Source organism: Cajanus cajan, chromosome 3 (assembly GCF_000230855.2).
Source record: "Cajanus cajan strain Asha chromosome 3, NIPB_CcT2T_4, whole genome shotgun sequence".
Lineage (NCBI taxonomy): Eukaryota > Viridiplantae > Streptophyta > Magnoliopsida > Fabales > Fabaceae > Cajanus > Cajanus cajan.
Genome location: NC_138519.1, coordinates 57,893,972 through 57,908,487, shown reverse-complemented (window position 1 = coordinate 57,908,487; position 14,516 = coordinate 57,893,972). Strand labels below are relative to the sequence as shown.

Sequence of the window (14,516 nt, the reverse complement as noted above, 5' to 3'; positions counted from 1 at the left end):
TTAATGAAGATTAGTTATTAATGAAACTAATTTTTTTTATACCGATAACATGTTTATAATAAAATAAAAAAAAGTTAATTTTTAGGATTTCTCTTAATTAAATTTGGATATAAAAGCCTACCCTTCACAGAAATCACGTGCCATGGCGCGTGGTTGCATGGATATTTCTTTAGGAAATGTTGTGTTATCATACACGCAGGTCCATCATAAAATGGTCATCATCAAAGTTCATGCACTTTGCAACTTTGATTTCAGCAACGTGTTGACTTTGACAGCTAGGATTTCTCGGGCAATGTAGCAGAAGCTAGCAAACCAAGTGGCTATTTAGTAACAAGTCTTCAATACACTCAAATCAGAATTTCCGTTTTAATGTCTTTGCACTCTTCCATGTGACATCTCTAACAAAGTTCCTTTACTATACTAAAGTAGTACTTTCGTGGTGGCTTCACTCAGAATTTTGAAATCTTTCTTTTCAGATCTCAGATCCATTTTACAAACTTGGCTCCTCTCCCCCATTGTCCTACCACCTGCTCCACCTTAGTACTGAAATTCTTTATTCTCATAATCCCCTTCAAAAATCTTTTCTTGCAATCATCATGCTATGACAAATAACTTTTCTACTTAAAAGCTTTTCTTTGCAAATTATTAGATTCTGCACAACTGTAAAGGAAAAAATAATTAAAAAAGCAAAGCCAAACCCAGAAGTCTGTTTTGTATAGTACTCAGTGAAACTCATACCATCTTTTGAGCAATTTCACTGTTATTTGTCAATTCATTTGCTTCAACTCTGAACTTTATAGTAGAGTATGCTATGTCTATGTGAGACTAACCAATCTCTACATTAGTACAAATATTTTAGCCTGATAATATGAAGAACTTGTGGGTTTATTTCAGTTACTTGTTTCCTGCAATCATTCTTGTTCTGCTTACTCCTTCCTCAGTTGCACAGATAACAACAAGTGAGAATAGAATTCTTTTCCAAGTTCAGAAGCTTCTTGAATATCCTCAAGTTCTTCAAGGGTGGAATAGATGGACCAACTTGTGTTTCCTCCCTCCTTCACCTTCCCTCAAGATAGTTTGCACAAATGGTCATGTGACAGAACTAACAATCATTGGAAACAAGTCCTCCCCATCTTCACACACCCACAAAGCAGCTTCTTGGACTTCCCTTCAAACTCTATCAGGAAGATTCTCCATTGACTCTCTCTTCAAAGCCATGACAAAACTTTCAAATTTGAAGGTGTTGTCCTTGGTGTCCTTGGGTTTGTGGGGTCCTTTACCAGCCAAGATCAACAGGTTTTGGTCTTTGGAAGTGCTAAACATTAGCTCAAATTTCATTTATGGGGAAATTCCACAATCCATAACCTCTATGAGAAATCTAAGGAGTCTAGTTTTGGTTGATAATCTCTTTAATGGAACTGTTCCTGATCTCCAAAGGCTAGCTTCTCTTGAAGAGCTCAACTTGGGAGGTAACAAACTGGGTCCTCAATTCCCTTCAGTGGGAAAGAATCTTGTCACTATTATCTTGAGAAATAATTCCATAAGATCTCATATTCCTCCACAATTAGTTCACTTTGACAAACTTGAGGTATTTGATGTCTCTTCCAATGAATTTTTTGGAAACATCCCATCCTCTCTGATCTCTAAGCCTTCCCTTCAGTACCTAAACTTGGCTGCAAACCATCTAAGTGGTAACCTCTTAGTGAATACAGCGTGTGGTTCTTCTCTAAAGTTTGTGGATATCTCACACAATCTTCTAGTAGGAAAATTGCCTTCATGCTTTGGTTCAATGTCTTCAAAGGCCACAGTACTATATTCTGGGAACTGTTTGTCCACCAAAAAGCTAAATGATCAACAACATCCATATTCTTATTGCAAGAAAGAGGGAGCTTTAGCTGTTAAGCCTCCAGGTAAAAAGCTTAAGAAGGAATCGGATTCGGGTACAAAAGTAGGCCTAGTACTTGGAATAATCGGAGGAATTGTAGTAATTGGAGGACTTCTGGTTGTACTCATTGTGTTCATCTTTAGGAAGTCCAAAGCAGAAAGATTAGATCATAAAATGGACAAATTTGTGGCTAGTAAATATTCTGCCCGTGCATCTCCTAGACCAAACAATGGTACAAGTAAGGCCACTATTATGTTCTTTTATATTATTATTAATTTATTCTATATGATAGATCATACATATTTTCACGTTCATTTAAGTGATGCATTAATCTGGTTTCTTCTGTGGGAGTAGGACATATTCCTCAGGCAATGAAGCAAGCTACACTTGGACTGCCACCATATCGTAATTTCACATCAGAGGAAATTGAAGATGCAACTAACAACTTTGACCCATCAAATTTAATAGAAGAGGGATCACAGGGACAGGTAAAAGATTTTATATAATGTTTATGGATTCATAACTTGTGCTTCATAATGAGATGGAACCCACAAGGCCAAGTTGTAATGGCATTTACTAATACTATCATACTTCTCCAGTTATATAAAGGTTGGCTCAGAGATGGTTCAGTGGTCCTGGTTAAATGTGTAAAAATAAAGCAGAAAGGTTTGCCCCACAGCATCATGCAGCACATAGAGGTATTACCCAACTTGAGGCACAGGCATATGGTGAGTGTTCTAGGACACTGTATCACTACTGAACAGGATCATCCCCAAACTACAAGCACAGTCTTCATTGTATTTGAGCACATCTCAAATGTGTCATTGAGGGATCAACTTGCAGGTAAACAATCAGTTAAAATGAAATGCTAAAGCAAAAATGTGAATGCCCCAAAAAATATAACATGAGTTTTCATTCAACAGATGGGAGAAAGAGGGAAATGTTGAAATGGCCACAAAGAATGGCAATCAGTATAGGCATTGCAAGAGGAGTCCAGTTTTTACACACAGGAGTTGCTCCTGGCATATTTGGCAACAATTTAAAGATGGAGAACATTCTGTTGGATGATAGTCTCAATGCAAAAGTCAGTAGATACAACATTCCATTGTCATCCAAGGTTTGTACAGACTACATAATTTGATCATTCTCTCATCAGCATTTGCACAATTGCATCCACACCTCTAACCTGCATTGCTATCTGCCTTGATCAATTTCAGAGTGCACTTAATGAACAAACTGCCACCAACCATATTGGCAGGTATTTCTCTTCTTACTATTTTATTTTCCCTTCTATTCCACTGTTGTATCCGAAGTATAAATTGTTGTCAAACACATGCAGCACAAATAATGCAGAGAAGGAAGACATTTATCAGCTGGGTGTTATTCTACTTGAAGTTATCACTGGCAAACAAATTGAATCCTCGAGTGAAATAGAGGAGCTGAAGGACGAGGTATCTGTTAAAACCTTTTTTTGGGCTTAATTATTTTCACTCAACTTTTAAAATTTTGCATAATTTATTATTCCGGTAGTTGACCACTAAGGTGACATATTAACCGATAACGTAATACATTGACGGTTAACATGACACATTGACTATTAACATATCACATTATGTTCCTTTCTCATTGTATATATTACATCAACAATTCATATGAATAGTCAATGTGTCACATCAATGTTCAAAAGACAAACAATTAACAAAGTAATAAAATGTGTACAATTTTGAAAATTAGGTAGTAAAATTCTCTAAAATATGAAAGACGGGTAACAAAAAATGCAATTAAACCAAACATTTTTCCTGGTCAAATACTCCCTCTGCCTCATTTTATTCACCACTTTTGAAATATTTTGTCTTAAATTATTGGTCATTTTACAATTTCAAGAAAGTATATTTTTCTTTATCTTAATTCTCTCTATATCATGCTCAGTTGGAGAGAGGTTCATCAGAAACAACATCAGTACTTAGAAGCGCAATTGATCCTTCACTGAGGGGAACTTATGCATATGAATCAATGAAGACTGCAGTTCAGATTACCATCAACTGTCTCTCCAAGGTTTCTAGCCAGCGCCCTTCAATAGAAGATGTTCTTTGGAATTTACAGTACTCAATGCAAGTTCAAGAGTCGTGGACCAGCAGTGGAAACCTCAGCACAAAATTGTAAACCACTTGTCAATAAAAATGTTTGCTTACATTAAGTTCATTGTTATAATGAATAAATGTTGATGTACATATGTAATGTAATCTCTTCTATAAGGCCCTAAAACACAATTTGGCCTGCATTTTTCCATATTATTAGTTATTAAAGTTCCTATCAAATTTGAACTAGCTTCGTATCAATTCTTGCTCCTTTAGATGCTAATGATTCCAATAAACAGTGAAATTGTTCGAATAAGCCATACAAATCAAGGAATTAACATCGTTTGTAGAAGTCTGATCGAAGCAGATCCTTGCATAAACATGGTGTATCACAGCCAAAGCTCTATAAACTATAGTTCATTTCACCTTTGAATTAATCTCTTCTTTTTAGTTTTTAATCGAAATTTCTCGTAAGCATAACAGTTAAATTGATAAATAAAAAAAAGCAAAAAACAAAAAACAAAAAACAAAACTTTAAGACATCACTAAGAAAAGCTTTAGCACTACTATATAAGCAATTAAGAATCACAACTTTAATGTAAAGTTTAACAATGAATTTTAGCATCAACGCTGATATTAGCACCATTACCATTATCATCAACATTACATTCACTATGGACTTCAATATTGTTTCTTCTACTACCACTATTACCATTATCATCATCATAGAAACACTAGGATAAAAAAATTTAAAGTAAAATTATTTTGTAAGAAAAAATATGGGAAGAAAAACTTAATACACCCAAAAGCAAGCTATTTAGTTAATCTCTAACATTTCTAACTTTCTTTCCACTCTTTTATCTCCACTATCTTATGGCTTCAAAATAACAAACTACACTATCTTATAATTCTCTTTTATATCCTTCTACACATATTAGTTATGTCTAACACATAATTGGATTGAAAAATAATTTTGATATTATTAATGAATTTAAATAATGGTCATTTGTACCATGTATTTTGTTCGTATTATATTTGTTTTCTACATTAGTTAAATATTTTTGCCTTTTATATTTTATTAACTATTTTTAAAAAAAAATTAAATATACTAAACTAATAATGATAGAAATTCACCCTCATAAAATAATGGTCCTCGAACAATATTTCACTCTAATCAATCGAGTTGGCATCATTAGCTGCATGTACACTTGAGTCCCTTCTACCTTTCCAAGGGCGAGGACCATTTTGTTCATTGCTAACGAAAATCGCCATTAGCTACGCCATCCAATTTTATAATCATAATAAAGTTGTCACCAAAGACACGAATGAACCAAAACATGGAGAAAATATGGAGTAACATTAATTCATATAAAGTTTGAGCAAACACATCGTCTAGGACTAGAAGATCATAATGGTTCTGTTTGAAGTCGTGATTATTCAATCATATCCTTTTGACAACCTTTTGGTTGCCACAGAGGCCCTGTCTTATCTTATGTATATGATGATTAATCAGCAGTCCAACTCTGCTCAACAATCCCACGTACTCTTCTGTTGTATTCACGCTTGTTTTCACTGAACATTCGAGCAGCTTCAGAATTTGCTGGAGAATTTGGGTTTGGATCACACAGCAGTGACTGCAACAAGAAACCCAATTTAATGAAAAAATACTAAGAATCCATAACATGTGCAATGTGCAAGTCAACTAACATTATATTCTATTGAGGAAGAGTGCAAACAACACACTCCATCTAACACATTCTCATTGGTTGAACTTCGTGCAAGTCCTACTAATTTGGAATTGAATCCAGACTTATACGAATTTCAACTGATAGGAGAAATCGAGTGTTAAAAAGACTGTATTACTAGCATCTCTTATTAAGATATGTATTACACAAATTTATGGGCTGTTTTGTTCTTTTTGGAGTAATGTGAATTATTTAGCACTGAAGAGTAAATGGGGTCGAATGTGGGTTGGATCAGTTTGTAGGATCATACAGAACCAATAAAGTAAGCTTAGGTTTGATTCTTGTTAGTTCAGTTTAATTGGCAGGTTATACGTAGGTACATACACCACTTGAATGCCCTCAGTAAGGCTTGTGGATGCCCCTAACCTATGAGAGTTTGATACTACAATGCAAACCATCGCAATATAAACCTTATGTCACTTGCCATTACTCTTTAAAATTGAAAATTGAAATGGCTGACATTAACAATAGCAATGCTGACCAAAGTAGAGATCACAGATAAAAACATCAGTAGGTATAGCGGATGATTTTCATTGTGATTTTTAAGGGACTGGCAGATTTGTGGAATAAGAATGATATTGGAGGCATTAAACACATGAAAACAACAATTGAACGTTGCAATCCTAGCATATGTAGGAAATGGAAGAGGGACGTATACATAACTAGTAGTAACTTGTGAAATTCATATTCAAGTTTTTGTTTCCCAGACTCAAAGCATAGACTGAATTCAAATGGATAGACTGGAAAACCAAAATTAATTATAGGGAATTGGGCACGATGACACCTTCTGGGAGAATGTGGTACTAACAGAAAGAAAGGTATGGTTTCTTTTGTAGGTGCCCTAACATGAAGATTGGGCTTGACTTAACCCAAAAGCTAACTTAAGAAGAATGATTGTCATTGTTGTTAAATGGGGGCGTCATGGAGATTCTTTTTAATAATTCCCTCTAATGTCCTTCTTAGTCTCTCTTTGCCCCATTTCACATGGCTTAAAACCATGCCATATGCTCTCCTTGTTGGTGCCTCTAGTGGCCTTATTTGTATATGTCTAACCTTAACCAATTTTCATTCATCTTTTTCTTAATAGATGACACACCAATATCTTGTATGCAATCATTTTGTATCATGTTTTCTATTGTGTGGATACATATCCATCTTAACACTCATTTTTGCTACTTCCATTTACCTTTTATTCTACCTTTAAATCCTAATATTCACTACCAGAGTATATTTGGTCATATAGCAGTACAATAAAACTTCCCTTTGAACTCAATAGATACTTTACAATCACAATTAACCCTTGACAACACCTTTCTTCATTTTAATCACTGACTTGTTTCTTGTGTTCTAGCATAATTCATTTTCCCATCAATTATCATAATTGATTCCAAATACTTAAATTTAGAACCTTATGGTACGACATCTCCCATTTTTACCTCCCAAAGGATTTTCATTGTTTCTTGTTTAAATTGCAATGTATTTCTCCTACTGAAGTGAAAAAACTTTGAATCCAAAGCTAATCTCTAAAGCTCAACATGTTCAGATATCCCCACCTATGAGAATAAGCCTTGAACCAGCCCATCTAAATCTTCCCAAAACTTTTCTTACAAAAGTGCTTCTGATCTAACCTATGGTGCATAATCATTATTCATTAATGACATTGATAGTTTCATGTGCAACCCATTAATTTTAAAGATTAGATTTTGTTCCCAAACCATCTTACACCCACCAAATTCTTTTTCCAATTCTTATCCACAATAATAGCCAGTCTGTTACTTTCCCTCTAGCCCCTTAGCTTTTCTAAAAGGAAACATTTAGTTTCTTAAAGACACATGAACATTATGTTTATTCTGTATTGAATCAGGATGTCCACTACCTCCAAATACTCGTTAAAGTATTAATATTTCAAATGCCAAACCTAATGTCAAAGAACTAATATTTGAAATACCAAACCTAATCAGAGGCACTCGTGTTATAGCTTCTTTACCCACACTCGGCTAGAAAAATGTGAGAACCCTTTCTCATTTAACACTACAGCCAATGTAGCAGTTCTAGCTAATTTAACATCATACTTGAATCATATAGTGTTACTTCCAAAAATAGCCTAGCCTAGCCTAGTATTGTGTTGGCCATCAAGGGCATAACACAACCCTTCTTTACCCTAAACATCGATATCAATTGTATTTAAAATAAATTGTAGACAGAGTACAATCAAATCATTATTAGCAAGTATGGCCTTGATGCAATTCTGAAATATTAAGTGAATCACAATTACCTGGATTGAGGTAAGAATAGCAGCAACATCATAAATAGGGCTCCATTGATTTTGCAATATGTCCAAGCATATACTGCCATCCGCATAAACTAAAATTGCCAATTAAAGAGGGACATAGAAATAGATTAAAAGTTATTAAACATAAAAAGATATCAAATTATTTAGTACTCCAATTTAAATTAACATAAAAAATGCTTTTAAAACATGAAAATTTCAGCACTTGATCACATTCCTATAATTATTGAAATTTTCATAAATTTGATGCGTAAGAACATGTAAAATTATGTACAATCAATGGTCAGATTGCTTAAAATAATTTTCTATATGAATACCAGCTTCTTCAAGAAACAGAGATATATGCAAAAACAGCCTTCATCATTTATACATGAATTTTAATTTTTTTTGACAAACAAAAGTTTAGCATGCATTTAAATATCCTAACTATAAATGTTTTCTTTTCAACCAATTATAAATTTAGAACAACATTACAAGATGCCCCAAAAAGAATAACTATATTAAGGGGGAAAAAATGTATGCACAGTGGCTACACTACTGAACCAAAGTGCCAAACCTGAACTGAAGTATAAAATAACACATTTTTATATTTTAAATAAAGAAATCTCAAAAAAAGCTTCAAGGAAGACAAAATTGTAACATCCCCCAAAATTAGAATTAGAATTTAATATTAATAATAGTTATTCCCCAGAAGCTGTTTCAACAATAACTTCCAATGAATGTTGTATATTAAAACGAGTCTCCACTTCTGTTTTAAGTTCAATAGTAACAATAACCCTCAGGTATTGATTGTAGAAATATTTCATGATTGCCATTAACTCCAAAATGGAATTGCAGGGTAAATTTGTACTCACTGTTAGGATGAAACATTCGAGAAACAAAGCGCACAGTAGGTGGTTTATTAGGATAGTCCTCTGCAAACTGAAGTGTCAACTTAAACGTACCTGAAAAAAAGTCATATAAGAATCCAGAAATTTATTAAAGACTCTGTACCTAGCGCAATTAAATTACCATGACACAGGTCAATTTAAACTTTTATCTTTAAGCACATAAATACATCAAATACTAACCCTTGTGTGACACACCTACAAGTTGAACTCATGTTTGTATGAATCATATAAAAGAATGATAACTATTAGACACTTCCAGTAGACACCTTGATAGTTCTGCTTTCTAGTTTCTAGAATATATTTGAACACAAAATAGACACACTTTAAAATCAAGACAAAACTTCTTTGATTAAAATAACATCTTGCAACAAAACACATACATAATAGACAACTGGATGTGCAGTTCAACGCTTCAACTTTCATCACATCAAATGTTAATTATAATAATGCTTAACTGGACAGATGCTATCACAAAGTAGTTAAAGATTGATTAGAAACTCAGACACAATTATTCTAACATGTGGAAACATTGAATTGAAATGCAAAGTCTGAGTTACATAAGGTAAAAGATATAATTGTACCTCCATCCCAAGGAGTGTCATCTGGTCTGGAAAAGGCACCAAGAAAAGCAAAATCAGATTGCTATTACACATTAACTCATCAAACCACAAATTAAAGAGAAACAACTTATGCAGTTAGCAAAAAAATTTCAGAATTTGTAAACTCCTACACACCCAAAGATAACAGCATTCCAAAGCATGATATTATTGTCTTGGGGTGCCCCACTGATGCCAGCAGGAGGATCTTGTTGCAATCTTTTAAAATCCCTCATCAGTCTCTTCCTCGCCGGAGTCGACATCTTCACCACCTGTACATTCCAAACAATAGTAATCAGTCATTGACATGCCCATGTGCACAGATAAAAAAGAATTGAGAGACAGGAAGGGAAAGTGAGCGAATGAGTGAGTGAACATGATAAAAAAAGAAAAAAGAATCTTTGATAACATATCACAGAATACATCGAAGGTTCACAGATGCAAACAAGACAATTGAGGTACATTTACATTCTAAAAACTTAACAATTATCAAGCCACTAATAGTTTATGAGCAAACTCCAGAATTTTCCATAAGCAATCATAACTTAACAACCTAATACCAAGAGTTAATTCCATGTCATAAAACAGACCTCAGGGCATGCATGAGTGAGGTAAAAGGAAGGTTCCATTTCACTCAGTCTAAAACATAAAAGTGGGATGCTAATTCAAGCCTTACAAGAGCCCAAAACAAGAAAACAGAAGAATCAAGAGTTTACAAACACCCATTAAACTTCCTTCATACAATCACAAACCTAGTACCCATAGCAGATACCCCAGACCGATTTCTCCATTCCCACTACAATATGCAAAACAAGAATTAACAACTAGGAAGCTACCCACCAAACAAGGGGTTCTTAGGAACAAATTCCGAAGTAATTACTAATCTGGGTATGTATCAATTTCAAGAAAAGTCATTCACAAAGAAGAAAAATATGATTTTTAAGCGAAATCGAAAGAAAGAAAGAAAGAGAAAGAAAGGGTTCTGACTTGCGAGTGAAGAGGGATGCGAGGGAGGCAGAAGAGAGAAAAAGTTTGAAGCTTTGAATGGATTGAGGAGAAGAGAATTTTTATGAAGAGAGTAAAGCGAATGTGAAGAGAGAATTTTTAAAAGCGAATGTAAAGAGAGAATTTTTATGAGATGAGAATGGTGAGTTTAGTCCCAATCCCAAATGCGATGAGATGATGTCTGATTTTCATGGCAACATGCTAGAAACTCCCAACAATCCATGAGACTTCATTGTACATATATATGACACACAATATCTTATTAAATTTCGGAGTAGTTAAAATTTTTAAATTTTAAAAACTTTCTTTTATGGTAAAATTGTAATGTTAATATATTTTTATTATGATTTTTAATAAAAATTTTACCTATTCATTTTAATTATTATCTTTTATGTAACATCTTATTATTTTTATTAAAAGTATTAGCTTTATTATTGATTATTATATTTTGTTATAATAATTATGTTGGTTTTAATAATTATTTTATATAGATATATATATTATAAGGTTTTTATAATTAAGTATTTCATTATTTATTTATTAATTAATTGAGGAAAGGGTTTTTGGTAACTATAATTGATTATTTTAATTGATGGGTTAAGGGAGAGGTTTTTTTTAGGAAAAAAAGGAAGATTTTTTGATCAATTTATTTTTATATTCTCTTTTACACTTACATGTTTCAAAGCTTGAAGAATTTAAAGGAAAAGGAAACCACCCCAAAATCGCAAGACCATCGTCTAGTGTTTATCTAGGTAGGAGGAAGTGAGAAGTCTCGCTCTGAATATGAGATTGTATACTAGTTAGTGAGATTGACTCAAATCCTATCTCTGTTGTATGTTTTATGTGTGAGAATTTTTCCCAAAATGTGACTTTGTCTTCTCTATTTTCTTTGATCTTCTAATTGTTGTTATATATATATATGCCTTTAATTTTGTGTTTTGATTTATAATTGCATTTTTGGATTGCCTACGAGATTCCATAGGAAACCTAAATGGTTATTATGTGAAAGGATAGTATGAGCATGTAATTGGTATGTATAATTTGTTCTTTTTGTCTTATAACATGTTCTTTATAACTTTTCTAGTGATTAGATGGTCTACTTTGATGAATTTTGGTGATGGAATGAGTTATAAGGTACAAAGGGTTGAAATTTTCACATGTCAGGTTCTGTCACAGTTGTGACTAATGAGTCACGGGCATGATCGATAAGTCATGACCATGACGTGTTTGAATTTCGACCCTTCTTTGGATTTCATCGATCCAGTCACGGTTGTGATCCGTGAGTCACGATTGTGACTCATGCTGATACTCCTTTTATCACCTCTATTACTTAAGATAATCCATATTTATCAATTGAAAAAGAAAATTTTGAGTCTTCAAGTCTTCAAATCTCCACCCCTTCACAATGAACACCCAAGGTTAGCCTTTCAATGGTGTTTTCACTCTTTGATTTGGTGTGATCCTCCAAAGTTCCTTGAACTCAAATCGAGCAGCCCCTCCACTCAATCCACCAAAAAAGTGTGTGGTGTTTAGGGTTTACAAGAGGTCAAGGAAGAAAAACTAAAAAGACACAATTAAAAAAGCTAAACTCAAGTGGATTTGTTTAGACAAACTTCAGAGTAGAAAGAAAGACTCAAAAACTAAAATTAAGGCACATTAACAAAAGGCAAGCACACAAAAGAGTAAGTCCTAGAATGGAACTAGAATAGAATTCAACAAGTAGGCTTAAAAGAAAATAATGTACTTAAGGTGTTTGATTAAATGTCTCATAAGGTAAATAAGCATTTTCCAATGGTCCAAGAATAACTCCAAGTGCCAATGTATGAGAATTTTGGGTCCAAACTCCACAAGTCTAGCAAAGGTTTCCTTTTTCTTTTGTTTTTGATTCTTTTGATTTTGTTTCTTTTGTTCCTTTTGACACTTGACTAGGTCATGGTTTTGAGGTCCAAAAGTCCAGCCAATACTTTTTTTTTTTTTTTTAATGTTGGTACTCTTCCTTTGCTTGGATTTTACACTTGTGATTGTTGGTTTGGTTAGTAACTTTTTGCAGTATCCTTTTTGTTAACTTACAATGGCTTAATGAGACAAGTTTTGAGTGTTTTCTTAAGGTTTTTAAGTGCAATGTCCAGTAGAAAGAATATGCACATAAAAGTCATTTTCATACTCAAAACATCAAACAATACATAGGCATATCAAGTGCACCAAGGAATACACAAAGTGACCGAAAATTTTAAAGCAAGTATGTGCAAGGAAATTAATCACACATGATATTTTAGGAATGTAGAACATGCTAGAACTAATTAGCATCCATGATTGACTCTCTAAAGCACATTAAAGGACTCACGGCCATTTCATCAAACAAGTGGCATGCATGTCATATTTTACTCATTTTAATGGCTAAGCATAAAAACTTGGAATTTCTTTCAAGGTAGTTCAAAGGAGACAAGTTTATGACAAAACCGGATGGATTATAAAATAAAAAACATCATTATATCATGCAGCCCAAAATTTTCCAGCAACTCAAATTTAAAGAAAAAAATGGTAGGAAGCCTAAAGCACCAAGATGATTCACAAGAATGATGAGGCATGAATCAATACATGAAAGGAGGAATATGAATCATGACATATGGCAAGATAATGACTCAATCACGCACAACTTAGAAGACAAATAAGAAGACTCAAATTAAACATGACCAAATTTAAAGAGACGAAAATGTTACCCTTGACGAACCAAGGCTCTAGATACCACATGATGACATCCTTGCTTCCATTGAAGAAGAGTTGATGAACAATGGCAAGGGATGCTTTGGACTCCTTGGATCAAGTCCTTCAAGGGCTTCTTTGATGGAGGAAGGGGCGAAAATGGAAGTTGTGGGTGAGGTGTTTGATGAAATGATTAAGAAGGGTACTCTAGGGTTGACTCACTTCATGGTGATGAAGGCCACTTCTAGGGTTGTTTCTCTCAAGGTGGAGATGGTAGGGTGGTGGCCGAATTAGCCAAGGGTGACTAAGGAATGATATAGAGGCACAAAGGCTCTCTCTATATTCAAAATCCAAAGTGATTACAAGTTGCATAGCCTAAGGTATTTATAGAAGGAAGGAAGCATTATGGTTGCATTTGAGAGTGCCTTGGTCGAAAAATGCAAGCTAAATGCACTTCAAATGAAACCTAAATTAACCCTAGATGCTACTTGGTGGCCAAGGATGGAATCTTTAGGTTTGGTTAAGCTACATCTAGGTGCATGATAAGACCATGCATCCTAGGTGCCCTCCACTTGGGCCTAAGCCTTACCAAGTCCAAAAACAAAACCAATGCTACCAAAAATATACGTCTAGGCCTTTTTCTAACCCTAGCTAATAAAATACCCTAGCTATAAAATAAAATCCTATAATCTAAGGCACCCCATAATACAAGGGTAAAATGGGAAATACGAGTAAAAATAAATCCTATGACTAAGGCACCCCAAAATACAAGGGTAAAAATGGGAAATACAAGTAAAATAAATCCTATGTCTAAGATACCCAAAGTACAAGGGTAAAATAGGAAATTAAAGACAAGGGAAAAATAGGAATAAAAATAAATGCTATGCTAATAAAAACTTAGGAGTTAAAGCCCAAAAGTAGACTCACTCCTCCTATGATTTTTCAACACTATCCCATTCCTCTTGCCTCCTTCAATATATCACCTCTTGGTCTTCTTGGCCTTAGTGTTATTCCATCACCAGCCTCTTCAGGCTTTACAGCAATGAAGGTGTTGAGTGTGTTTGCAACTCTCACAGAGAGGATAGGATAATTTCTACACTCACTAAGGTGCGTAACCTTAGTTTTACAAGAATATGTGTTCGAGTGTTTTGTTTACTCTCGTAGAGAGGATAGAATATTAACAACACTCACTAAGATAAGCTATCTTAGTTTTTACACAGATATATACAGGAAATGCTTTGAGAAGAAATGTAGCTTATGTTTTTTCGCTTTCTTTTATTTATTGCATGTTTTCTCTACTTCTCTGTTCTTTTCTTCTTCTTCT

General features: G+C 33.9%; 2 protein-coding genes across 3 annotated transcripts; one reads left to right on the top strand and one right to left on the bottom strand.

The window, feature by feature from the left end:
- The first annotated feature begins 325 nt into the window (after window positions 1-325).
- Window positions 326-4,224, top strand: LOC109812487 (putative LRR receptor-like serine/threonine-protein kinase At1g14390). Of its 2 annotated transcripts, none has more exons than XM_083070994.1 (7): window positions 326-2,117; window positions 2,240-2,373; window positions 2,485-2,728; window positions 2,809-3,002; window positions 3,103-3,143; window positions 3,225-3,336; window positions 3,815-4,224. In XM_083070994.1, exons 1-7 carry the CDS (start codon window positions 869-871, stop codon window positions 4,046-4,048), a joined length of 2,208 nt encoding a protein of 735 aa, XP_082927120.1. In that variant the 5' UTR covers window positions 326-868; the 3' UTR covers window positions 4,049-4,224. The 2 variants fall into 2 exon arrangements, with proteins under 2 accessions (XP_082927120.1, XP_020232054.2); XM_020376465.3 differs by having other exon boundaries at window positions 335-2,123.
- A 1,077-nt stretch (window positions 4,225-5,301) lies between these two features.
- On the bottom strand, window positions 5,302-10,709 carry LOC109812474 (ubiquitin-conjugating enzyme E2 2). The gene is made up of 6 exons (XM_020376448.3): window positions 10,472-10,709; window positions 9,623-9,756; window positions 9,470-9,495; window positions 8,853-8,942; window positions 7,984-8,072; window positions 5,302-5,597 (listed from the first exon to the last, which is right to left on the bottom strand). The coding sequence occupies exons 2-6, from the start codon at window positions 9,745-9,747 to the stop codon at window positions 5,469-5,471; spliced, it is 459 nt and encodes a 152-aa protein (XP_020232037.1). The 5' UTR covers window positions 9,748-9,756; window positions 10,472-10,709; the 3' UTR covers window positions 5,302-5,468.
- Between the last annotated feature and the right edge of the window lie 3,807 nt (window positions 10,710-14,516).

What these genes read in the sequence shown, in the direction of transcription:
- LOC109812487 (XM_020376465.3), top strand. Translation starts at nt 869, where the DNA reads ATGAAGAACTTGTGGGTTTATTTCAGTTACTTGTTTCCTGCAATCATT. An exon ending in ACATTCCATTGTCATCCAAG is followed by an intron (nt 3,003 to 3,102) that starts GTTTGTACAGAC and finishes GATCAATTTCAG; the next exon opens with AGTGCACTTAATGAACAAAC. An exon ending in GCCACCAACCATATTGGCAG is followed by an intron (nt 3,144 to 3,224) that starts GTATTTCTCTTC and finishes AAACACATGCAG; the next exon opens with CACAAATAATGCAGAGAAGG.
- LOC109812474 (XM_020376448.3), bottom strand. Translation starts at nt 9,747, where the DNA reads ATGTCGACTCCGGCGAGGAAGAGACTGATGAGGGATTTTAAAAGATTG. An exon ending in TGGAATGCTGTTATCTTTGG is followed by an intron (nt 9,496 to 9,622) that starts GTGTGTAGGAGT and finishes TGCCTTTTCCAG; the next exon opens with ACCAGATGACACTCCTTGGG. An exon ending in TCGAATGTTTCATCCTAACA is followed by an intron (nt 8,073 to 8,852) that starts GTGAGTACAAAT and finishes TGGCAATTTTAG; the next exon opens with TTTATGCGGATGGCAGTATA.